Raw genomic sequence first — 25,000 nt, 5'->3', positions numbered from 1 at the left:
TGCTGAACTGCAGTCAGCCGAAGTAGCCTGCAGTGCTGCATTTAACCACTGTGCCACCTCGGCTCTAGGTGGTGGAGTCAGACATCAGTGAGGCACAGTGGTGGGATTCAAATAATTTAACAACTGGTTCTCTGCCCTAATGACCAGCTGGGTAGGCAGGGCTCGGTGGTCATGTGACAGGGTGGGTGTGGCCAACTCAACGTCACTCACGTCGATGGGCGCTTCGTCTTAGCTGTTAGAATGTAATAAGGGTTAACCGGAGAGGCAGTTTCTGTAAGCAAGGCAATAAAAATTAGTCTAGAAACAACACCAGAATGTTTCCTTCCTGCCTTCCTTACAGGGTTAGCCTTGTAAAGTGAAAAAAAAAAACAAAATGAAATTTCTTCCAAGAACCGGTTCTCCAAACTGCTTAGAAAGTTAACAACCAGTTCTCCCGAATAGGTGCAAACTGGCTGAATCCCACCACTGGTGAGGCAGAAGAACAGCTGGAGCCTGTTCCCAATGTACACATGCACAAAGCTGCCAGATGAAGGGAACAGTTAAGGAACAAGGGTCGACTTGGGAGTAAGGCCACAGGTGGATGGAGAATGGCCCTTCCCATAAGGAATAAAAGAGGAGCGAAAGGGGAGTGAAGTTTGCAGGAGACCATTAGTTCATTCCTGCATTCTGCATCTGAAAGATATCAGCCTGGCCACTCTCCAAGGTCAGTAATTGTAAACTATCTTGAAGGACTGTGGGAGAGGAAAGACTTTGCTGGAGAGGAATTCACGGTCAATTCAATAAAAGGGGTTTATCGGGATGAGGACTCATCTTCGTGCTGCGGGGGAAGCCTACGTCAGAACAGCACCGTTGTAACTTTGAATGGTCACTAAATGTTGTAAGTTGAGAACCACCTGTAGGGAGCAAACTGTATTGAATTAAGGAGAGCGTCATCTTCTTCTTCATTCAAGCAAATCTTAGAGGCACCAGCTACTGCTACCACAGCCCTCTTAGGCCTAAATTATCCGATGAATACACAACAGCAATTTGCAGGAAGATGGCAAGGGGTTGTGCCTTCAGCAACTTTGTTTGATGTCATGACTCAAATCATTCCTATTTTTTTTTCTAATGGTTCTTTCTGTCAGTTCAACTCTTCTCTCAGCGTTTTCCCCCCTGAGGACAATTCATGTTCTCCCACTCGCTTATTTTAGGCAAGATTAGAAAATCCATGCTATTCTTATCGGGCCAAGATAGGAAGTTGTGCAGGAAGCAAAATCTTCATATCTCTCATTAGGAGCCTGAATTAATTATCTTGACAAACCTTCTTTGCATATTGAGGAAGTTCTAAGGCAATCGTGTGTAAGAGGGGTAGGCACTAGGCGTTGAATAACCATATAAGGCTCAAGTTAACCTTCTCAGAAAATGCTCCCAGTGGGCTTTTTTGAGGAGGCAACCTGGACTTCCTTGGTTTTTCCTTGAAGACATTTTGCTTCTCATCTGAGAAGCTTCTTCAGTTGTGACTTCTTCGGCCAGAACTGAAGAAGCTTTTTGGATGAGAAACAAAACGTCTTCAAGGAAAAACAAGGGAAGTCCAGTTGCCCCCTTGAAAAAGGACCTTTGGGAAAACTGTGACCTGGATGACTGAGAACCTCGATAGACATTTGGTTGAGTGGATCTTCTGTCACCACCGATGGATTTGGGACATTCGGTTAAGACAAGAAACAAATGGGCCTTTGGTTCAAGAACTTGTAGCATAACATCCATACCCTGATCTTCCCAGAATTTTCTTGAGAAAGGGACATATTGCGATTTCGAAGAATCTTTAGGAGTGTCTATAGACATTGTTGGGCATCCAGCTCATGGCTGTCCCAAAGATGCTTTTTCAAGAGGCAACTGGATTGTTGTTTTTCTTAGGAGGAGGAGGAAGAGGAGGAGGAGGAGGAAGAGATGATAAAAGATATGAGAAGGAGGAAGAAGGAAGGAGGAGGAGGAGGAGGAGGAGGAAAAGGTAGAGAAGACTGATATGAAGAAGGAACATGGAAGAAGGAAGAAGGAGAAGAGAGAAGAGGAGGAGATGGAGCAGACAGATGAAGGAGAAGAAAGAAGGAGGAGGAGGTGGAGAAGACAGATGAAGAAGGAAGGGAAGAAGGAGAAGAGAAGAGGTGGAGAAAACAGATATGAAGATGGAAGAAGGAAGAAGGAAGAAGGAGAAGAGGAGTAGATGGAGAAGACAGATGAAGGAGAAGAAAGAGGAGGAGGAGGTGGAGAAGACAGATGAAGAAGGAAGACAGAAGAAGGAAGACAGAAGAAGGAAGAAGGAGAAGAGAAGAGGTGGAGAAGACAGATATGAAGAAGGAAGATGGAAGAAGGAAGAAGGAGAAGAGGAGGAGATGGAGAAGGCAGAAGAAGGAGAAGGAAGGAGAAGGAAGAAGGAGAAGAGAAGAAGAGGAGGAGGTGGAGAAGACACATATGGAGAAGAAAGGAGGCAGTGGTGGAGAAGACAGGTAAGAAGAAGGAAGACAGAAGAAAGAAGAAGGAAGGAGAAGAGGGAAGGAGGAGGAGGAGGAACTTCTCATCAGAACTAAATATGCTTCATGGATGAGAAGCAAAAACCTCTTCAAGAAAAACCAAGTCCAGTTGACTCTTGAAAAAACAGCTTTGGGACAACCATAACCTGGATGACTGACAACCTCCAGAGACATTTGATTGAGTGGGTCTTCTGTCACCACCGATGGATTTGGGACATTCTGTTAAGACAAGAAACAAATGGGCCTTTGGTTCAAGAACTTGTAGCATAACATCCATACCCTGATCTTCCCAGAATTTTCTTGAGAAAGGGGCATATTGTGATTTTGAAGAATCTTTAGGAGTGTCTATAGACATTCTTGGTCATCCAGCTCATGGTTGTCTCACAGATGCTTTTTCAAAAGGGAAGTAGAAGGAGAAAGAGAAGAAAATGTTTTTTCTTTTCAAAAGACAACTGGATTGGTTTTGTTTGTTTTTTTGAAGAAGGAGGAGAAGACAGGAGGAGGAGGAAGGAAAGAGGAGGAGGTGGAGAAGACAAATATGAAGGAGAAGGAAGAAGGAAGGAAAAGAGGGAAGGAGAAGGGAAAGGAGAAGGAGCTGTTTCACTTTGCATCAGTTCAGAACTAAAGATGCTTCATGGATGAGAAGCAAAACCTGACCTGGATGGCTGAGAATCTCCAGAAACATTTAGTCCCAACAGTACTTTTTCAAGCTGGACTTTCTCTGTTTTTCCTGGAAGATGTTTCATTCTCATCCAAGAAGCTTCTTCAGTTCTGAAGAAGCTTCTTCGATGAGGTGAAAAGCCTTCAAAGAAAAATGAGAAAAGCCCAGTTTCTTCTTGAAGAAACACCTTTGGCACAACTATGACCAAGAATCTTCATAAACTTCTCAGGAAACCCAGACTAATGTCTGGTGGGAACCCAGTTCTTCCTAAGGGAAGTGGGGTCTCCTCAAACGTGTGTGAATAACATGAGAACAAGGAAGGGGGAAGAATCCCAGCGGACATTTATAGAGATTACACAAATATAGATGCTTCGTGAGATAGGAACCTGTCTTGGAAGTTAATCTTTAGGAGTGTCTATAGAGATTCTTGATCATTTTGTAAGTTGAGAACCATCTGTAGGGAGCAAACTGTATTGAATGCACAAAGCTGCCAGATGAAGGGAACAGCTAAGGAACAAGGGTCGACTTGGGAATAAGGCCACAGGTGGATGGAGAATGGCCCCTCCCAGAGGGAATAAAAGAGGAGCGAAAGGGGAGTGGAGTTTGCAGGAGACCATTACTTCATTCCTGCATTCTGCGGACATTTATAGAGATTACACAAATATAGACGCTTCATGATATAGGAACCTATCTTGGAAGTTAATTCTTAGCATAATACATAACAGTTCCTTAACTCTTCTGTAGGAAATTAGCACCCACGTCTCTCCTAGAAAAATGAAATATTTAGGAAATATTAAAAGGACAGAATATTTCCCCTAAAAGGGAGGCAGAAACTCCTCCCCCTACTTTTGTCAATGGGCCATTAAGGCCTGAGCCAGTATTCTACATAACAAAGATCTACCTCCTTCAGGCAGAACTATAGTAGGAATTGCTTAAAGCCCTTTCATTACATCATCACCCAGCAAGAATCAACCAAGCCTAGGGCTCAGGACAGCCTACAGAGTTGCCCCTGCATGGTCCCAGGGGAGTCTGACAAGCAATCAGAACACAAGCTCAAATTCAAAAGCCCAACAGAGGGCATAAAACCCAGGGCACTCTCCGCATCTCTGCCCTTTTTTTGCCCAGGACCTCAAACCATGTGGTCCACCATTAAAACCATCTTTCCAAAGAGCCACCCTTGTTTCCAGTGTCGTTCTCCCCACTTGGAACTGAACCCAGATGGACCTTCCTTCCAACATCACTTTGGCAGATGGCGGTGTTCCACCTCTTTACAAAAACATATTTTTAAAATTTGTTTATTATATGTTCATTATATGTTTGAATTAAACCATACAATGATGTTCTGACCCCCTCCTCCATCCAGTAATGAAAGCCGAGACAAGCTTAACTGGAATGTACTTTAACAGCAAGTCACCAAAACCTCGGTGGCTGAAAGCCAAGCAGAACAAACAGATAAGGGACCTTGGAAGCAACTCAGACAAACTCGGGCAGCAATAAACACAGATAAGGCTTGGCAGCAATCCAGCCTGCCAAGCTCACAGTAATGTCCTCCGACATTCAATCCTGTGTTGACTTCTGCAAAGAGGGCCGTGTGCACAAGTAGCTTTTTATAGTCTGGAGAGGACTAATAAATCACCAGCTGAGTACAATCACCTCCTGTAATTGCGTAATTGTTCCTGACGCCTAGTAGCTCTTCGATGGCGTGCATCCAGGAACAACTCACTACTGCCATCCGGCTCACTCTCCCTTGTCTCCTCCCCACTGGTCCAAGGCTCAGGTGCCTCCTGGTGGCCAACCAGCCTCTCTGCGCCCTGCTTGGAGTCAGAACCCTGTCCAGGGTCCTCCACATCCTCCAGAGCCAACTAAGAGGGCCCCTCACTGTCGGAGTCTGGTGGCAGTTCCAACGGTACCTGCTGGGCCACAACACAAAGATATTTGCTTCTCGTTAGGTTCCAGAGACTGGCTTGCACCATAGACTTCTGTCCATTAAAATCGAATTGAAATATTCAAGTCAGAGCAATGGGTCTAATAGAGTTGAGCCTAACTGGAATGATCTAAAAGATAATAGAATAACCATGTTGGAAGGGACTTTGGAGGTCTTCTAGTCCAACCCTCTTGCTCAGACAGGAAACCCTATGCCATTCCAGACAAATGGCTATGCAATCTCTTCTTAAAAGCCTCCAGTGTTGGGACACCCACAACCTCTGGAGGCAAGTTGTTTCACTGGCCAATTGTCCTCACCGTCAGGAAGTTTCTCCTTAATTCCAGGTTGCTTCCCTCCTTGATTAGTTTCCATCCATTGCTTCTTGTCCTGCTTTCAGGGGCTTTGGAGAATACTTTGACTCCCTCTTCCCTCTGACAGACCCCAAACACTGGAAAATCATATCACTCCTAGTCCTTCTCTTCATAAAGTAAACATAAAGGCTCCCTTCACATATAAAGTATGTGCTAGTTGTTCCTGACTCTAGGGGGTGCTGCTCATCTCCGTTTCAAAGCCGAAGAGCTAGCGCTGTCCAAAGATGTCTCTGTGGTCATGTGGCCGGCGTGACTCAACGCCCGAGGCGCACGGAACGCTGTTCCCTTCCCACCAAAGGTGGTTCCTATTTTTCTCCTTGCAATTTTTTACGTGCTTTCAAACTGCTAGGTTGGCAGAATCTGGGACAAGTCACGGGAGCTCACTCTGTTATGCGGCGCTGGGGATTCGAACCGCCGAACTGCAACCTTTCTGATTGACAAGCACGGTGTCTTAGCCCCTGAGCCACCCTGTCTGTTTTATACTGATAAACGACCTTTATATTTAATTCATACCTAACAATACTCTTTCTTCGTCTAATTTCTACCTCTTATCTCTAACCAGTCATAGAATCTATTCCGTGTTAAGTAATATTCTGTCATCTTTGTCCTTTATTTTTAATGTCAACCTGTCCATCTCTGCACGGTCTAATATTTTCCAAATCGCATCCTCATCTAATGAAGCGTTCTCATGTTTTCCAATATTGTGCAAATGCAATCCTTGCTGCTGTCTCTTCCCACCAAAGGTGGTTCCTATTTTCTCCTTGCATTTTTTTACGTGCTTTCGAACTGCTAGGTTGGCAGAAGCTGGGACAAGTCACGGGAGCTCACTCCATTACGCGGCGCTGGGGATTCGAACTGCCTAACCTTTCTCATCGACAAGCTCAGGGTCTTAACCACTGAGCCACCGTAACTACATACAAGTAACTAAATCCAGTTTGCATCAAGAAACAGCACCACTCCTACCGACACGCTATTCTGTTCTTCCGTATGATCTGGCTGTCATCAAGATTTCAAACATGCTGTTCTTGTCTTCTTTGAACCATCTCACCTAACCTAACCCGCCCCCGGATGCCCTTTGTTTCCTTACTTCCCACAATGCCCTTCACATGAAAGAAGCATCTCCTATTCCTACTGATCTATTACGCAAGGAGAATCCAGCGAGGTTTTCCTCTGGAACGTCAGAGGACCTGAAATTCATCACTAGTGCGAGGAAACCCACCGACATGGCCAGAAGGAGTGTCTTCAGACACACTGCAGTGGGAAACTGTAGAGCGGGAAAATGAATGAGGATGACCCCGAAGGTGGTTTCACCCATGGAGAAGAACGATATGGAAAGTGTCTGTAGAAAAAAGAAGCACTGGGTGTCATACTTCACACATTATCACCATCATCTTTTAATGGCCCCATAATCCATTGCAGGGTGGGCAACGGAGTGCTTACTGGCCGGATGCCTTTTCCTGTCGCCAATACGGAGTTATATTCGGCAGATATATTCTCATCAGGCCCAGAGAGAGAAATATCTGCCTCCACCTCCTGATTGTGAGGGGTGAGCGCCGCCTCTAAGCCATCACACAACTTCACACACTATAAAGGTAAAGGTTTCCCTCGCACATATGTGCTGGTCGTTCCCAACTCTAGGGGGCAGTGCTCATCTCCGTTTCAAAGCCGAAGAGCCAGCGCTGTCCGAAGACGTCTCCGTGGTCATGTGGCCGGTATGACTTAATGGCGAAGGTGCACGGAACGCTGTTGCCTTCCCACCAAAGGTGGTCCCTATTTTTCTACTTGCATTTTTTACGAGTTTTTGAACTGCTAGGTTGGCAGAAGCTGGGACAAGTCACAAGAACTCACTCCGTTAAGCGGCACTAGGGATTCCAAACTGCCGACCTTTCTGATCACAACCTTAGTGTCAGGCCTGCACTGAGCCACTGCGTCCCTCTCACACACTGTACAAGGCTCTAATAAACATACCGTCAGGCCTGCAATTATATTCCTTTTAGAATTTTGGCCTGCCACACTTTCTCTTATTTCATTATGCTGTTTCTTTAGTATAGTTGATGGGAGGGGGGAATAGACAGGAGTAGGATTGTGGAATGTATTGTTTTCATTCCTTTCTAGAAGCTCAAGGTCATCTTTTGTCTCCGTACTTTTACACCTGACTGGAAGCAGCTGGGTGTGGATGCCAGCATGGAAGAAGAAGATTGGACCATGTGATGGATTTGTGGGTGTGGGGACAAGATCATGAACTTTTAATTGGGTGGGATTCTGATGTCATTTCCAGAATTGGGATTAACACAGACGTGCTAAGATGTCTGCTTTATTAAATTGGAACTTTAAGGATCATTTTGCCTTGGACTCTGATTTAATTCTACACGATACTTGGAACGCTGACACATGCATTGCTACAGAGATGCCTCATTCTCCAGCTCGCCAGATGTGATGGGAAGAAAAGAGTGCCAGATTAGTGGGGGGAAACCAATATAGAACATAGAAGAGCAGCATCGGAAGGGACTTTGGAGACCATCTAGTCCAATCCTCTACATCAGTCCTCTCCCAGTGCTTTCTTGCCCTGCTTACTGTCCATATGCCACCTAGCATCTCCTCTCCTCTTCTTTCCCCAGGTTGATCAACAATTGTTAGCAAATGTCCACCCTTGTTTGACTTCACCCTACAGCCTTTAGCTTCTCTTGAAGTAGGTGAGAAGATCTGATGGGCCTTGATGGGATGGCAAACAAATCTACCTTTTAGATGGTGCTTGTGGACTGCAGTTCCCATCATGTTTTGTCATGCACATGGGAAGCAGAGTTCATGCTGGGTCACTGGGTTTGACCCTGAACTCTCCTACTCTCGTAAATAATTTGAGCCTATCTCCATTGAAATGACATCTGGATGTCACTATAGCCTTCCTCTTCCTATCTTCCTTCATTCATTCCCTCCCTCCTTCTTTCCTTCCTATCTTCCTTCATTCCTTCCTTCATTCCCTCCCTTATTCTTTCCTTCCTTCCTATCTTCCTTCCTATCTTTCTTTTTTCCTTTCTTCCTATCTTCCTTCCTTCCTATCTTCTTTCCTTCCCTCCTTCCTTCCTATCCTCCTTCCTTCCTTCATTCCCCCCTGCCTTCCTTCCTTCCTATCTTCCTTCTTTCCTTCCTAACTTACTTCCTCCCCTCCCTCCCTCCTATCTTCCTTCCTTCCCTCCCTTCTTCTTTACTTCCTTCCTATCTTCCTTCCTTCCCATCTTCCTTCCTTCCTTCCTATTTTCCTTCCTTCCCTCCCTCCTATCTTCTTTCCTTCCTTCATTTCCTCCCTCCTTCTTTCCTTCCTATCTTCCTTCATTCCTTCATTTATTCCCTCCCTCCTTCTTTCCTTCCTTCCTATCTTCCTTCCTATCTTCCTTCCTTCATTCCCTCCTGTCTTTCTTCCTATCTTCCTTCTTTCCTTCCTAACTTCCTTCCTTCCCTCCCTCCCTCCTATCTTCCTTTCTTCCTTCCCTCCCTCCTTCTTTACTTCCTTCCTATCTTCCTTCCTTCCTATCTTCCTTCCTTCCTATCTTCCCTCTTTCCTAACTTCCTTCTTTCCTATTTTCCTTCCTTCCCTCCCTCCTATCTTCTTTCTTTCCTATCTTCCTTCCTGCCACGCCACCAAACCCATTCTTTCAGCGGCGCCATAGGCAGCACCATCTTGTTTTTGCCTTCTGCGCATGCGCAGAGCAATTTTTGTTGCACTGCGCACAGTGGGGCAGGGGGGCGGAGCGTCCCCGAGCGAACCGGCAGCAGTGGCAGTAGCCGCTAAATCTATTGCAGGCTACAGGAGTCAACGTGAAAGAGCCCAAGCCATCTTCCCGCCATCTTCACAAACTCCTGTTTGTCTCCAAGAATCCAGGGGGAAAAAAACCCCAATATCCGAGGTTTGCTTTATGCTAGTCACGTAGCTTTGACGCTAAGGTTTATCTCAGGGGCCTTCCAGTGGAAACGACACAATTCTAATGTGTCATGTCCATGTTCCCTCTCCAAGAGAGCTCCAGGGAAATTGCCACGGAAAAAAAAAAATCCAAGCACGGTATGCAAATCAGCAATTGGATGTAACAGCAGGCGGGCGACGGAAGGAAGCTTTTCTGGTTTCAAACAGACTGAAGGCAGCTTAAAGAAATGGGGGAAAAGGGAATTTCTTCAGGGGGGAAAAGGGAGGATCGGAAGCAGCCCAAGGAGCAGCGAGCTGAAGAGGATGGATAAATGAATCTTATCGGTGATGCGATGCTGTTCCTTCCTTGCAACTTTCCCTCCGCCCTTCCTCCAAAACCCCTTCTTGTAAAATCTCCAGGCTTTTCACGGCCAACCGATTTGGTGTTTTTTTTTTTTTTTACACGATGATTTTACATTAAGCGGAGTTGTCGACGATGTTGGATTATTTCAGGAGGAGGAAATTGATCTGGGTCGGCGAGCTCATTCTTGAGCAAGCTGCTCTCCCAGAAAGACATAATAATGGCTGAGAATCAATAGCATTAGACATATATACCACTTTACTGTGCTTTACAGCCCTCTCTAAGCGATTTACGGAGTCAGCCTCTTGCCCCCAACAAGCTGGGTCCTCATTTTTACCCACCTCGGAAGGATGGAAGGCTGAGTCAACCTTGAGCCGGTCAGGATCGAACTGCTGGCAGTGGGCAGAATTAGCCTGCAATACTGCATTCTAACCATTGCACCACCATGGAAGGAAGGAAAAAACAGAAAGTCCAGTTGCCTCTTGAAAAAGCACCTTTCGGACAACCATGTCCTGGATGGGTGCAAATCTCCATAGACTTATATACCACTTTACAGTGCGTTTACAGCCCTCTCTAAGCTGTTTACAGAGTCGGCCTCTGGCCCCTCAACAATCTGGCTCCTTATTTTACCTACTTCAGAAGGATGGAAAGCTGAGTCAACCTTGAGCTGGTCAGGATTGAACTGCTGGCAGTGGGCAGAGTTAGCCTGCAATACTACATTCTAACCACTGACCACCATGGAAGGAAGGAAGGAAGGAAGGAAGGAAGGAAGGAAGGAAGGAAGGAAGGAAGAAAAGAAGGAAGGAAGGTAGGAGAAAAGGGAAGGAGAGAACAAAGGAAGCAATAGCAATAGCACTTAGACTTATATACCGCTTTACAGTGCTTTTACAGCCCCCTCTAAGCGGTTTATAGAGTTGGCCTCTTGCCCCCAACCATCTGGGTCCTCATTTTACCCACCTCGGAAGGATGGAAGGCTGAGTCAACCTTGAGCCAGTCAGGATTGAACTGCTGGCAGTGGGCAGAATTAGCCCGCAATACTGCATTCTAACCATTGCACCACCATGGAAGGAAGGAAGGAAGGAAGGAAGGAAGGAAGGAAGGAAGGAAGGAAGGAAGGAAGGAAGGAAGGAAGGGAGAGGGAGAGAAAGAAGGAAGAGAAGTAAGCAATAGCAATAGGCCTTAGACTTATATACCGCTTCACAGTGCTTTACAGCCTTCTCTAAATGGTTTACAGAGTCAGCCTCTTGTCCCCCAACAATCTGAGTTCTTCCTGGTTTTAATAGCTTTGTGGGCTCCTTGGTGCAGCCTGAGCTTGGTTCTTTTCTTGCAGGCATTTCATGAGCCAACTAGGTAACATCATCAGTGATAAAAGGGAGTGGGGTATGATGGAGGAGGAGGAGGAGGAGGGAGGGAGGGAGAGAGAGAGAGAGAGAGAGAGAAGTTTATTTATATGCCGCCCTTTTCCCTGGGGGGACTCAGGGTGGCTTACAACTCGAAAAGGGGGGGGGAAACAAACATTTAACACGTAGGACAGTACGTCAGGAGGAGGAGGAGGAGGAGGAGGAGGAGGAGGAGGAGGAGGAGGAGGAGGAGGAGGAGGAGGAACTGGGACGGCACGGGTATTAACAGGCGATGCTCAAGATGTAATGTCGACGCAGAGGTTCTGTTTTGTACATCAAATTCTTCTGCCAATTGAAATGTTTGGCAGGGAGAAAATAGAAGAGGAAGAGGAGGAGAAGGCGGAGGACTGAGGGGGTCCTTGATGCTGTCTGAGCTGGGTTGTTTTCTTGCAGACATTTCATCACCCCACTAGGTAACATCATCAGGGTTCGAAGGGAGGTGTTTAGCAGTAACTGTGGGTTGCCCAGTGTTTCTGGGAGCCACTCCACGTGCAAATTTAATAAATTAATTTAACTTAAGGGGAAAAAAAAAACTAAAGACCAATGTTGCATGGACTGAGTATCTTTTTGGAGCTCAAATGTATATGGATATATATGTATGTGTATAAACCCGCCATCCTGGGCCCAACGTTTGGGAAGCCAGGCTCTGCCCGTCACAAGCCAGGACAAAGGGTGAGTGATGGAGGAGTAACACCTCCTTAAAAAACCTTGGTCCAGCTGGCCCGGCTGGGAGCACCTCGTAAGGGCCGCTTCCCAGGGTTACGGGCGAAGACGGTCAATGGGTTTGAAGGCGGAAGAGGGCTCTACGCCCCAATGGCAGATCAAGCGGCAGAACCATCTTCTAGGAGAAGGGAAACTCTAGTTACAAATCTCCACTGTCTTGTGGCTGCATCCACTCCTGGAAAAGGCTTCCGGAGTCAACCTCCAGGCAAAATCCAGAGCTGGAGTCCTGGAAGCAGTTCGTGACTGTGGATAACCATGTTCTGGTAACTCCTGCGATGCAGCTGAATGGCTCTGCCGTTCCATTGGACTATTTCAGCCACATGGAGAGGGGGGAATCTGCTGCTTGGATATCTATCTAAGTCTATCCTCCATATTAATCTACCCAGGCCTGGTGCTCTGAAGAGAACACTCCAGCTTTGACCAGAGTACGACCCCATCGTCTTTGGAGACTGAAGGATGCCAATGCAAAGGGACCACGATACAGTGCATCTCTCCCTATCCCCATTAAATCACCCTGCTAAGCATCGCCGTTTATTGAGTGCAGAGCCTGGGAAATAAATGCAGCCGTTTTTTGTTTTTTTTTTGCATGACACTACTCCCCCCCCTTTGAGTTCAGCAAATATCTTCTCTCTGCTCTCTCTCTCTCTCTCTCTCTCTCTCTCTCTCTCCTCTCTGTCTCTCTCTCTGTCTCTCTCTCTCTCTCTCTCTCTCTCTCTCTCTCTATATATATATATATATATATGTGTGTGTGTGTGTGTGTGTGTGTGTGTGTGTGTGTGTGTGTGTGTGTTTTAATAAATAAAGGGAGACTAGTATAGATCTATTTAGTTCTCATCAGCTAGCCATACCCTTACTGGGATTCGAACCTGTGCTGTATTGCATCTTAGGCAAACGTCTTAGCCATTAGCCATTGGCTAGCTGATGAGAGCTAAATAGCTTGAAATAGATCTATACTAGTCTCCCTTTATTTATTTATCAGCACAAATAAAACACAAATATAACAAAGGCAACAGTAAAAATATTGGGTTTCTGTCATGATGGACTCTTGTGACGAGCTGATTGACAGATGATGGAGGCAGTTAGCTTCCTCCCATAATTGGGGCATACCAGGGATTGTGACTATATATATATATATGTCTTGATTCATTCTATTTTGGGGAGGAGAGAGAGAGGTTATGTGCCATGAAATGGCTTCTTTTAAAAAAAAAATCCTGTGAAATAAGCAATTTTAAACCATAAAGGATGGGGAGGGGTGGAATGTCTCTCCTTACCCTTTCATTATAATTATAATTAAATCAGCCTTAACTGTTATTTAGTCAGCCAATTATAACTTAGGGGGGAAAGGCTGTTTTTCTAGACAGAGACAAGATGCTAACATCCGTGCATTTTTCCCAGAAATCTTACTCCACTGGTTTTTGATTTTGCTTTATTGTCGGTTGTTCCCTAGATCTGTAATGGCAAACTTATGGCATGCGTGCCACAGATGGCATGCAAAGCCCTCTCTGTGGTCACACCAGCCATCGCCCCAGCCCAGCTCCACGGCGCATGTGTGCACGTGTCCCACCAGCCAGCTGTTCTTCGGGTCTCTGCCAAAATGCAGCCGGGGGGAGTGCGCATGTGCATGGGGCAGTCCCATTGCATTTCGGGGGCTTGCATGCATGCATGCTCCCCCACCCCCATTTTGAGCCTGAAATGCCTCCTGCATCAACCTGGAAGCCAAAATGGGGTGCAGGGGGCACATGTATTCAGGGAGCATGGCGCATGAACAGGGACGTGCATGCACGGGGGTGTGCAAATGCGCAGGGGTGCATGCATGTGCTGGGGGGGCACTCGCATTGCATTTTGGCGGTTCCCACACGTGTGTTTTGGGCACTCGGCACCAAAAAGGGACTAGATTGATTTAGCATATCGCACTAACCCATAGTTTATTTAACCCCTTTTTACTGAAGAGACCACGGTTCACAGGCACACAGAGAACAGCCTGCCCTGGCTTCTGATGCTTTCATTCATTCATTATTATTATTATGAGGAATTTGCACGTCCAAGATTTGTGAAAACTTGATAATGATGGTTCTTTTGCTCCAAGCAAAGTTGCCTTTTGCAATTGACTGGTGGCGATTTTGTCAATGCCGTTGGGGTCCGAGTATTATTGTTATTACGATTCTTTGCACAGTCAGCCATATGTTTAGACTGGAATGGCATTTTTTAGCATCACAGGTGTAAGCTGCTGCAAGCAAAGTTGCCTTTTGCAATTGACTGGTGGCGATTTTGTCAATGCCGTTGGGGTCCGAGTATTATTGTTATTACGATTCTTTGCACAGTCAGCCATATGTTTAGACTGGAATGGCATTTTTTTGCATCACAGGGTGTAAGCTGCTCCAAGCAAAGTTGCGTTTTGAAATTGACTGGTGGTGATTTTGTCAATGCCGATGGGGTTTGAGTATTATTATGATTCATTGCACAGTCAGTCATATGTTTAGACTGGAATGGCATTTTTTAGCATCACAGGGTGTAAGCTGTTGCAAGCAAAGTTGCTGTTGGAATTCATTGTTGGAAATGTATTTCTATCTAACAACTACAGTAGTATTCAGCCAGTAGATGGCAGTGTTTACAAGTTTGGATCGATGGTATATTCTCTATGCTCTTTGGTTCTAAGTAGAGTTTCCTGTTTCCTGTCACAGTTAAAACAGTTGAGCAGTAAAGCACATGATGACTGTACTCTTTGTTTGCTCTGGGGTGCTATATATAAACGTAATTTCTAACACTTGCCTTTTGCAATTGACTGGTGCCAATCTTGTCAATGCCAACGATGTTCAAGTATTATTATTGCTACTTGCATTGTTAGTTTGATGCTTAGACTGGATTTGGCCTTTTTATTCACCAATCAAGTCCTTCCAAGGACCTGTTGTTGTTTGATGCTCTTAAAGAGATCATTGCAGGATATCAGCTGTTTCAAGGAAAGCTGCCTTTTGCCATTGACTGATGACAATTGTGTCAATGTCATAGGTGTTCAAATGATGCTCCAATCCCACAGTTTGTACCCAAGTTGACGATTATAAAGGTGCCAATGTATTTTATAAATAAAATAAATAAATTCTAACTCTGGTGACGCAGTGGTTAGAATACAGTATTGCAGGCTAATTCTGCTGACTACTGGCTGTTTGATCGTAACCGATTCAAGGTTGACTCAGCCTTCCATTCTTCTGAAGTCGGTAAAATGAGGACCCAAAACTGTTGGGGGGGGGGTTATATGCTGACACTCTAAACCACTTAGAGGTGGCTGTAAAGCAGTGTGAAGCAGTATATAAGTCTTTAACAAGCCATTTCATGGCACATAACCTCTCTCTGAATCTGCTATTGCTAATAAAATTATTAGTACTAATATGTGTGGGTTAAATTCACAGTCAAGCTCTAACCAACCAAAGATTTTAAGGTTTCTGGAATTGGGTATGTCTAGTTTAATGAAAAGAAGGACCTTGGGGGTGGGGCATGAGGGCAGCCTTCCAATATTTGAGGAGCTCCTACAAAAACGAGGGGTCAAGCTATTCTCCAAAGAACCTGAGGGCAGGTCTAGAAGCAATGGGTGGAAACTAATCAAGGAGAAATCCTTCTTTCTCTCCTTCCTTCCTTCCTTCCACCTTCCCATCCTTCTCTCTCCCATCCTTCTCTCCTTGCTTCCTTCCTTCTCTCATTCCTTCCTTCCAATATCTCACAGGTTGCCCCAAAGAAGAGGGAGTCAAGCTATTCTCCAAAGCACCTGAGGGCAGGACAAGAATCAATGGGTAGAAACTAATCAAGGAGAGAAGCAACTTAGAACTAAGGAGAAATTTCCTGACAGGGAGAACAATTAATCAGTGGAACAACTTGTTTCCAGAAGTTGTAAATGCTCAACACTGGAAAAATTTAAGAAGAAATTGGACAACCATTTGTCTGAAGTGGTGTAGGGTTTCCTGCCTAAGCAAGGGGTTGGACTAGAAGACCTCCAAGGTCCCTTCCAATTCTGTTACTCTGCATCTCAGAATATAGATATCCTTATTATAATAATATAGATATTATTCTGTGCCAGTTCCTTGAGGAGGACTCTAGAGGTGGACCAAAACCCCAAATTGGCCAATGGTCCAATTATTATTGTTATTTAGAATTGCCAAATATGAACAACCAGTCAGAAAATCTCACACCGATATTCTTAAGCGAAAAGAACAGCCGCTTCCTTTGAGGCACTCAGCAATAAAGACAATGGCATAAAAACATTCCCGGCAGAAATTTGAAAGCAATTCTAAAGCACCTTGAGAATAAGCTTTTTTTTTTTTTAAAATAGCTTTTTGTCAAGGGGAAAAAAAAAACCTTTGGAGACGCACAAGGCAAATTTCAACGTAGCATCGCTAAACTCAACAATCCCGCACTATCCCTGCGAGCCTTTTTTGAAATGCCTTTTTCCGTTTGAAAGTAATTTTGAAAAGCACAACTTTCTTTCTTCAGAGTGAAGGAAAGTGCTGGAAGGAAGGAGGAAACGTGAGGGTGTTTTTTCCCTCCCCCCTGTATAGCAACAACTGAACGTAGAAACCAAGGAGAAATGAAACTCGCCATGCCGTAAGGAAACAAAAGACTTTTCCCTTGAGTTACTCACTCAGTGCGATCAGAAGAAACATTTCCTTCTGACTTCAGAGATTGCAAATATTCTTAAAAAGAGGATAAAGTTTACTCCTAAATTATTCTTGTTAGGTATAACTACTGATTGTACAGTTATAGAGACTAATTTGATTCTGAATTTAACAACGGCAGCAAGATTGTTGGTGGCACAGTACTGGAAGAAGGAAGATTTGTCTACTATTCAAGAATGGACGTTAAAACAAACTTAGCAGAGATGGCTAAAATATCAGCATATCTCAAGGACCATTCAGATGAGAAATACAAGCTGGAATGGAGAAGATGGACTGATTATATCCAAAATAAATATGGGACTAAGAAATTTCAGTTAGCTTATGAATGAACGAACAAGGAATGTTAAAATTTATCTAAAGTTAGTTTTACAAAAGGGGAGTTAAAGTATAAGTGAAGGTACGATGCTAAAGTTAGTTAGATTATTTTAGTGTATGATTGTTAAATGTTTATAGCCTTTATTTGCTCTGGGAGGCTGGGGGGAGGGGATCAGAGGTGGGTTCCTACCAGTTCGCACCTATTCGGTAGAACCGGTTCGTCAAATCTACCAAACTGGTTAGAAGAGGTTCCACCAGTGGACCCGGAAAGCAGGCCACACCTACAGAAGAGGTTCCAAACCTTTTTGAAACCCACCACTGGTCCTTGGATATGATTATTCTACACTACCATGCTCCTATTTATAAAACTCAGTGCCTCTGTGAAAGGTAAGGATGACTACTGCGTTTGTGGTGCAATCCGAACATTGCGTGTGTTGAAGTTGTTTTAACGCAAACCAAAGATGCCTTTTAAAAAACAAGTTTACATCATATTCTTATGTATGCCAGTGCTGTGCGTGAGGTAATTTAAGGTGGTTCTGACAAGTGTCGTCCGCATCTTCATATCCGGTCACATGGGCGGCAAGCCACTCCCATCCGGTCACATGGGCGGCAAGCCACTCCCACAAAGGAGGCCACACCCACAGAGTAGGTTTGAACAATTTTTGAAACCCACCACTGGAGGGGATGCCGGATTGTGGGGGGAGGGAGGGAAGGGGAAAGGTATACAATTGTAAAACCTATTAAAACTTTTTAATTAAAAGGAAAAAAAAAGATTGCGAAGGTATCAGTCTACCAAGGAAAGCCAAGTGAAGACTTGGCCTCAGTTCCAAAAGGGCCTATCTCCAATTTACAGCTTATTTTGACACAATGGTTGGCTGGCGAGTGAAGAAGTGCTCTGCAGTTTCAAGAGTATGTCGAGTCTAATGGAGAGAAGGATAAGGCGGGGGATGATAACTGCCTTACAATGTTTAAGATGCTGTGACAGCGAAGACGGTGTCCACCTATTCTCTGAACCACCTGAGGGCAGGAGAAGAAGCAATGGATGGAAACTAATCAAGGAGAGAAGCAACCTGGAACTAAGGAGAAACTTCCTAACCATGAGGACAATTAACCAGTGGAATGGTTTGCCTCCAGAGGGTGTGGGGGCTCCATCCCTGGCGGTTGTTAAGAAGGGATTGGAGAGCTGTTTGTCGGAAATGGTATGGGGTTTCCTGCTTGAGCAGGGGTTTGGACTAGAAGACCTCTGAGGTCTCTTCCAGCCCTATGATTCTATGTTATTTGTTCTAAGATAGATAGATAGATAGATAGATAGATAGATAGATAGATAGATAGATAGATAGATAGATAGATAGATATGGATGGATGGATGGATGGATGGATGGATGGATGGATGGATAGATAGATAGATAGATAGATAGATAGATAGATAGATAGATAGATATGGATGGATGGATGGATGGATGGATGGATGGATGGATAGATAGATAGATAGATAGATAGGGAGGGAGGGAGGGAGGGAGGGAGGGAGGGATAGATAGATAGATAGATAGATAGATAGATAGATAGATAGATAGAAAGACAGAAAGAAAGATAGAAAGATACAGACAGACAGATGAAAGCTAGGTAGATATAGATAGACTATAAATATAATAAGACATCCATCCATCCATCCATCCATCCATCCATCCATCCATCCATCCATCTATCTATCGATCGATCTATCTATCTATCTATCTATCTATCTATCTATCTATCTATCTATCTATCTATCTATAGATAGAGAGATTGGGTGAATGGATGGATAGATAGACAGACAGATGATGGGTAGATAGACTATAGATATAATAAGACATCTATCTATCATCGATTGATAGAGAGATAGAGAAATATATAAATGAAATGAGAATTTGGACTATCCTAAGCCATCCTAAGGAAATGACAGAGAAACGTGGAGGAAGCAGGAAAGATTTTGACCTGTGCCTGCTTTTCATTACAATCTTAGTTAGCATGGAGGAGTGGACTCCAGAAGAAAAGCGCTCCAGAAGGTTCTGAGATCAAGGAACAAGCAAACCAAATTCGTCTCCAAACGTAAAGAACAATTTAAAAAATAGTTGACAGGAGAAACACCAAGAGAATTAGTGAACCATGTCTCTGGACTTCCCATGGCTAGAAGACTTTGACCATCCAAAACATTTTATTACATCTTCTACAATTTGACAACCTCCTCAGAGGCCGGTCCCCTTCTTAGCATTGACCATAAACATTTTCCATTCACTAGGAAATAGTAGAATAAGAGTAAGAATAAGAATAAGAACAGAACAGATAATGTAGAGTATAGAGAAGGGTAGGATAGGGTAGAGTAGAATAAAATAGAATAGAATGTAGAGTATAGAGAAGGGTGGTGTAGAGAAGAGAAGAGCAGAGAAGAGAAGAGTAAAATAGAACAGAACATAATAGAATAGTAGACAAGAGAAAGTAGTTTAAGTAGAATAGAGTAGAATATAATAGAATAGACTAGAATAGAATAGAGAATGTAGAGTGTAGTGTAGAGTGGCGTAGAGTGGCGTAGAGTAGAGTAGAGTAGAATATAATAGGAGTAGAACAGAGAATGTAGAGTGTAGAGTGGAATAGAACAGAGAATGTAGAGAGTAGAATAAAGTAGAGTAGAGTAGAGTAGAATAGAGAATGTAGAGTGTAGAGTAGAGTAGCATAGAGTAGAATAGAATAGGAGTAGAACAGAGAATGTAGAGAGTAGAGTAGAATAGAACAGAGAATGTAGAGAGTAGAATAAAGTAGAGTAGAATAGAACAGAGAATGTAGAGTGTAGAGTAGACTAGAGTAGAATAGAGAATGTAGAGTGTAGAGTAGAGTAGAGTAGAATAGAATAGAATAGAATAATCTAGAGTGTAGACAAGAGTAGACTAGAGTAGAATAGAGAATGTAGAATAGACCAAAACAGAACAGAACACAACAGAATTATTTATTGCCCAAGTGTGTTTGGACACACAAGGGAATTGTCTTTGGTACAAATTGAAAATTGGATCAAAATGGCATGTTGTGTCATTTACTGGGATAACTGCATAATGCACGCACAAGGTAGCTTATTCGCTGTGATACCTTCTCAACAATACAATGAGAAACAGACCTAAAGATCAACCAAAAATACCCTGGAAAAACATTATACCCTAAAAGGTAGCAAGATGATAGCAGAGTGATACAATGCTTGACTTTAAGTCGCAATTCACCCATATTGAACTTACAGCATAAGGGTAGTTCAACCGCCGCCGTATCTTCAGGTCAAATCACTGGATCGATTTGCTACATCAGATCCAATCAGGGGCCTTCAAATCAATTTGAAGATCTGAAGGACTGTTGGCGCATGCTTTTATCCAATCAAATCAATGCATCCTGGCAGCTTGAATGGACTGTTCAAATCAATTTGTCAAACTGAATCTAATCTCGGTGGAGTCACACACACACTCATCGTAACATCTGAGAGATCAAATCAGTCAAATCACGAGTAGATAGAATTACCTTTCTGAATTTCTACCTTGGCTTTCCAGAACTGCAAACCACTTCCATGCAGGAAGGAGAGAAAATTCAATCTTAGGCATTATTGCAACTTTATGTGTCAGAGGTCTTCTACTCCAACTGCCCATTCATCCAGGAGAGCTTAGACCATTTCAGACAAATGGCTGTCCAGTCTCTTCTTGAAAGCTTCCAATGATGGGAGCACCCACAACTTCTGAAGATAAGCCAACCCACTGATAGATTGTCCTCACCGTCAGAAGATGTCTCCTTAGTTCTAAGTTGCTTCTCTCCTTGATTAGTTTCCACCTATTGCTTCTTGTCCTGCCCTCAGGTGCTTCACTCCCTCTTCTTTGTGGCAACCCCTGAGATACTGGAAGACTGCTATCATGTCTCCCCTAGTCCTTCTTTCTAGTAAACTAGACCTACCCAGTTCCTGCAACCGTTCTTCCTATGTTTTAGCCTCCAGTCCCTCATCATCTTTGTTGCTCTTCTCTGCCCCCTTTCTAGAGTCTCCATCTCTTTTTTACATCGTGGCGACCAAAACTGGATGCCGTATTCCAAGTGTGGCCTTCCCAAGGCCTTATAAAGTGTATTAACCCTTCACGTGATCTTGAGTCCATCCCTCTGTTAATGCAACCTATCTCACAGACTTTCTCCAAGAAAACATGACAGCTTCCCCTGGTTAAATATTTTTGCAAGACAGAGCTCCCTCCCTCCCTCCTTCCCTCCTTCCCACCTGCCTCCCTCCTTCCTTTCTCCCTCTCTCCCACCACCTTCCTCATTTCCATATTTTCCTTCCTTCCTCCCACTCTCCCTCCGTAACCTCCTTCCTTCTCTCATTCCCATATCCACCCTTCCTTGCTTGCTCCCTCTCCCCCTCCCTCTTCCATCCTCATTCCTATATTTTTCCTTCCCTCCTTCCTTCCTCCCACTCTCCCTCCCTAACCTTCCTTCTCTCATTCTCATATCCATCCTTCTTTCCTCCCTACTGCCTTCTGTCCCTCCCTCTCCCTTCCTCATTCCCACATTTTTCCTTCCTTCCTCCCTCCCTCCCTCCCTCCCTCCCTGTCTTCACTGATCTTTCCGTTTATTACTATTTATTATTATTCATCTCCTCTTTAAACAGGAAAGGGTGGGTATTCTCGGCACATGGGGGCCTTAAGCAGAACAGTCCCCGTTCTCAACCGTAGGCTCCAACCTTTGCATGTGACAACTGCCTCCACAACTTATTTACATCATGGCGAACAAAATTGGATGCAATAGTCCAAAAGTGGCCTTGCCAAGGCCTTATAAAGTCGTGTTAACACTTCACGTGTCCTTGATTCTATCCCTCGGTTGATGCAGCCTGGGGTTCTGTAACTACTGCTGCTTCATGTGGAAGATACGTATTAGGAACTCACAGAATTCTGAATCTCGGAGTTTGTTTTGAATACTAGAATACACAACCCAATTGACAGTCTCTGCCACCCTCAAAATTAACTTCTAATTACCTCTTATTGCTCTTCTTTCAGCAGCACGGCACATGTGCGTGCATAAAAGAGAGGGTTTTTATGGCTGCATTAGTGAAACAAGCAGCTCAGAAATCCTTGCCAATCTTCTGCAAATCAGCCAGTTATACCTTCTTCTTCTTCTTCTTCTTTTTTCGAGCCGCATACCACAACAACTCCACATCAATCTTGGGATTTAGAGCAAGGCTCCCCAATCCCGTTCGAAACTGGGCCGCACAAGTGATGAGCAAGCAAGAGCACGCGTGAATCTCCCCTCGCACGACTAGTGGGCCTTTACCCTTGTGCGCCAAGCTTCACTTCCCTGAGCGGAGGGCACTTGGGCTCACACATGAAGGTCCACTAGTGCAAGTGGAGTTTGGCGCATGAGCACAAGGGCCCTCTTTTCAAGCTCTCTTCTTACACACTAAGCTCCATTCGCATGACTGGAGGGCACACACGCCTATCCCTGTGGACACAGGTCCGTGTGCCTCCCTCCCTCCCTCCCTCCCTCCCTCCCTCCCTCCCTCCCCTCTCTCTCTCTCTCTCTCTCTCTCTCTCTCTCTCCTAGTTTGGTAATGAAACATCTGCAAGGAAACTACTAGGATCAGAGAGCACCAAGCAACCCATAGTTCTTCTCCCTTCCTTCTCTGTCTCCTCCATTCTGCAAATCCCACACCCTTCTAGCACTGATGATATTACCCAGTTTGGTAATGAAACGTCTGCAAGAAAACTAGCAAGTTCAGAGAGCTTGTAAATATAATAAATGATAATGATAATGATAATGAGAGCACCAAGCAACCCATAGTCTTTTTTTCCTTTCCTTCTCCTCTTTCTCCATCTCCTCTACTCTGCACATCCCACACCCTTTTAGCACTGATGATATTATCTAGTTTGGTAATGAAATGTCTGCAAGAAAACCACCAAGCTCAGAGAGCATCAAGGAACCTATAGTCCTTCTCCTTTCCTTTTTCTTCTTCTCCACTCTGCAAATCCCACACCCTTCTAGCACTGATGATATTATCTAGTTTGGTAATGAAACGTCTGCAAGAAAACCACCAAGCTCAGAGAGCATCAAGCAACCCATAGTCCTTCTCCTTTCCTTCTCCTTCTTCTCCACTCTGCAAACCCTACTCCCTTCTAGCACTGATGATATTATCTAGTTTGGTAATGAAACATCTCCAAGCTTAGAGTGCACCATTGTCTATTCTACCTAAGGAGATAAGAATGGCACGCGCCATTTATTCCAAAGCATCAGACCACCAGCTCCTTTTCCGCTGGCCGATAGCATCTCCAGATCGCAATCTTGCAAGCACGGTGACACTGTCGTTCCTCCTACCTGTATATTTTATATCGGGTTGTAAATCCCTGACGATGTCTTTCCACAAAGGATAAGTAGCTCCGTGAATGGTGGAACGGCCCCCTGTCTGAAATGAGCCAATCAAATTCCTTGGAGACATGTTGGTTGGTCACGGCGGGCTCCTGGTGGGAAGGGTGGACAGTGAGATGGTCCCATATAAAGAGGAAGTACAGGATCTCAGTAACCCTCCAGCTCATGCTTTTCTGTCTGCCTTTTCCCTCTCATTCTTGCGCCATTCCGTGGACTCCTGCAGGGGAAGAGAAACAGAGGGGAAAAGAGAAAGGGTGAATTCAGCTTCCCCGTGGACTTTGCTTGCTGCAGGGGATCGCAAAAGGTGATGTCACGGGGTTCACCGACAAAACCGCGCCCGACAAAACCGCGCTGACAAAACCGCGGCGAGAAAACCGTGAGGTCAAAATCGCGCCCACAGAAGCGCACCGACAAATGCGCGCCGACGAAAGCCCGCCACGAACAAACAACGCGAAAACAACGTAATAACCCTACCCTAATCCTAACCCTAAACCTAACCCTTAACCCTAATTTTGGTTTTGTGGGTGCGGTTTTGTCGGCGCTCTTTTGTGGGAGCACTTTCGACATCGTGGTTTTCTCACCGCGGTTTTGTCGGTGCGCTTTTGTTGGGTGGGCATTTGACGGGTCACGATGTCAAGTATCCCTCCCCCATCAGGAGTCTGAAACTACCGGGGAAGATGAGCTGGAACAAGAGCTGACAGAGATCCTCATTGGCCTTGGAGGAACTGGGGAAGGGCAGAGAACACCAAATGAGAACATAAAATACAAGCTGGGCGGATACGACCTCGTAGACGAGACTCACTCTGTCAAGGGCCTTTGGGTACTCATCTCAAATGACCTAAGCCCCAGAGCTCCCTGTAACAGCATTGCCAAAAAGGCACTAAGAGTTGTTAACCTAATCCTACGTAGCTTCTTCTCCCATAACATTATACTGCAAACTAGGGCATACAAAACCTTTGCCAGACCAATCCTCAAATACAGCTCGTCTGCCTGGAATCCAGACTGTATATCGGACATTAATAAAATCGAGCGGATCCAGAGGTATTTCACAAGAAGAGTCCTCTGCTCCTCTGCTCACAATGAAATCCCTTACGCCACCAGTCTCGAAATTTTGGGCTTGGACAACCTGGAACTACGCCGATTAAGGTTTGATCTAAGCACAGTACACAAAATTGTCTGCTACAACCTCCTACCTGTCAATGACTACTTCAGCTTCAAGCACAATAACACACAGGCAAACCATCGATAGAAACTCAAGGTAAACCGCTCCAAACTCGATTGCAGAAAACATGACTTCAGCAACAGAGTGGTCAACGCCTGGAATTCTCTATCTGACTCCGTTGTTACTTCCTCTAACCTACATAGCTTTAATCTGAAACTGTCTACCGTAGACCTCACCCCATTCCTAAGAGTCTGTAAAAGGGGGGAGGGTGCATAAGCAAACCAGGGTGCCTACCGTCCCTGTCCTACTGTCCCCAATAGAATTGTATTGCCAATTCATAGACTCTATACTTCACCAAGTATAGAGTCTTCCCTCCTCCCATTAGTGCAGCTCATATTGTCCAGGGGTTGTTATGGGAAAATCTCCACCACTCTGGCAGACACCTGCTGAAACGTCCTTGGTTCCCATCATCTTGGAATCAACATTCCAAATTCTCCCTTCCTTTCCTGTTGGGAGTCTGTTGGCAGTAAAAGTGAAGCAGTAAAAGTTATAGCAGCTTGAATACACCTTGAAGCTCAACAGAACTGTTGTAAATCGAGGACTACCTGCAGCAGG

General features: G+C 44.7%; 1 protein-coding gene across 1 annotated transcript in view; it reads right to left on the bottom strand.

Moving 5' to 3' along the window:
- Positions 1-25,000, bottom strand: part of BRINP1 (BMP/retinoic acid inducible neural specific 1) — a 96,818-nt gene that overhangs the window by 41,899 nt on the left and 29,919 nt on the right. Inside the window, exon 2 of the mRNA XM_087704648.1 lies at positions 23,173-23,440. Within this exon, the coding sequence (XP_087560774.1) occupies positions 23,173-23,390 (218 nt within the window). The 5' untranslated portion in view covers positions 23,391-23,440. The remainder of the gene's footprint in view (positions 1-23,172; positions 23,441-25,000) is intronic.

Source organism: Thamnophis sirtalis, unplaced genomic scaffold (assembly GCF_051295495.1).
Source record: "Thamnophis sirtalis isolate CommonGarterSnake01/CBP01778 unplaced genomic scaffold, rThaSir2_p1.2 scaffold_2, whole genome shotgun sequence".
Lineage (NCBI taxonomy): Eukaryota > Metazoa > Chordata > Lepidosauria > Squamata > Natricidae > Thamnophis > Thamnophis sirtalis.
This window is presented reverse-complemented; position numbering and strand designations above follow the sequence as displayed.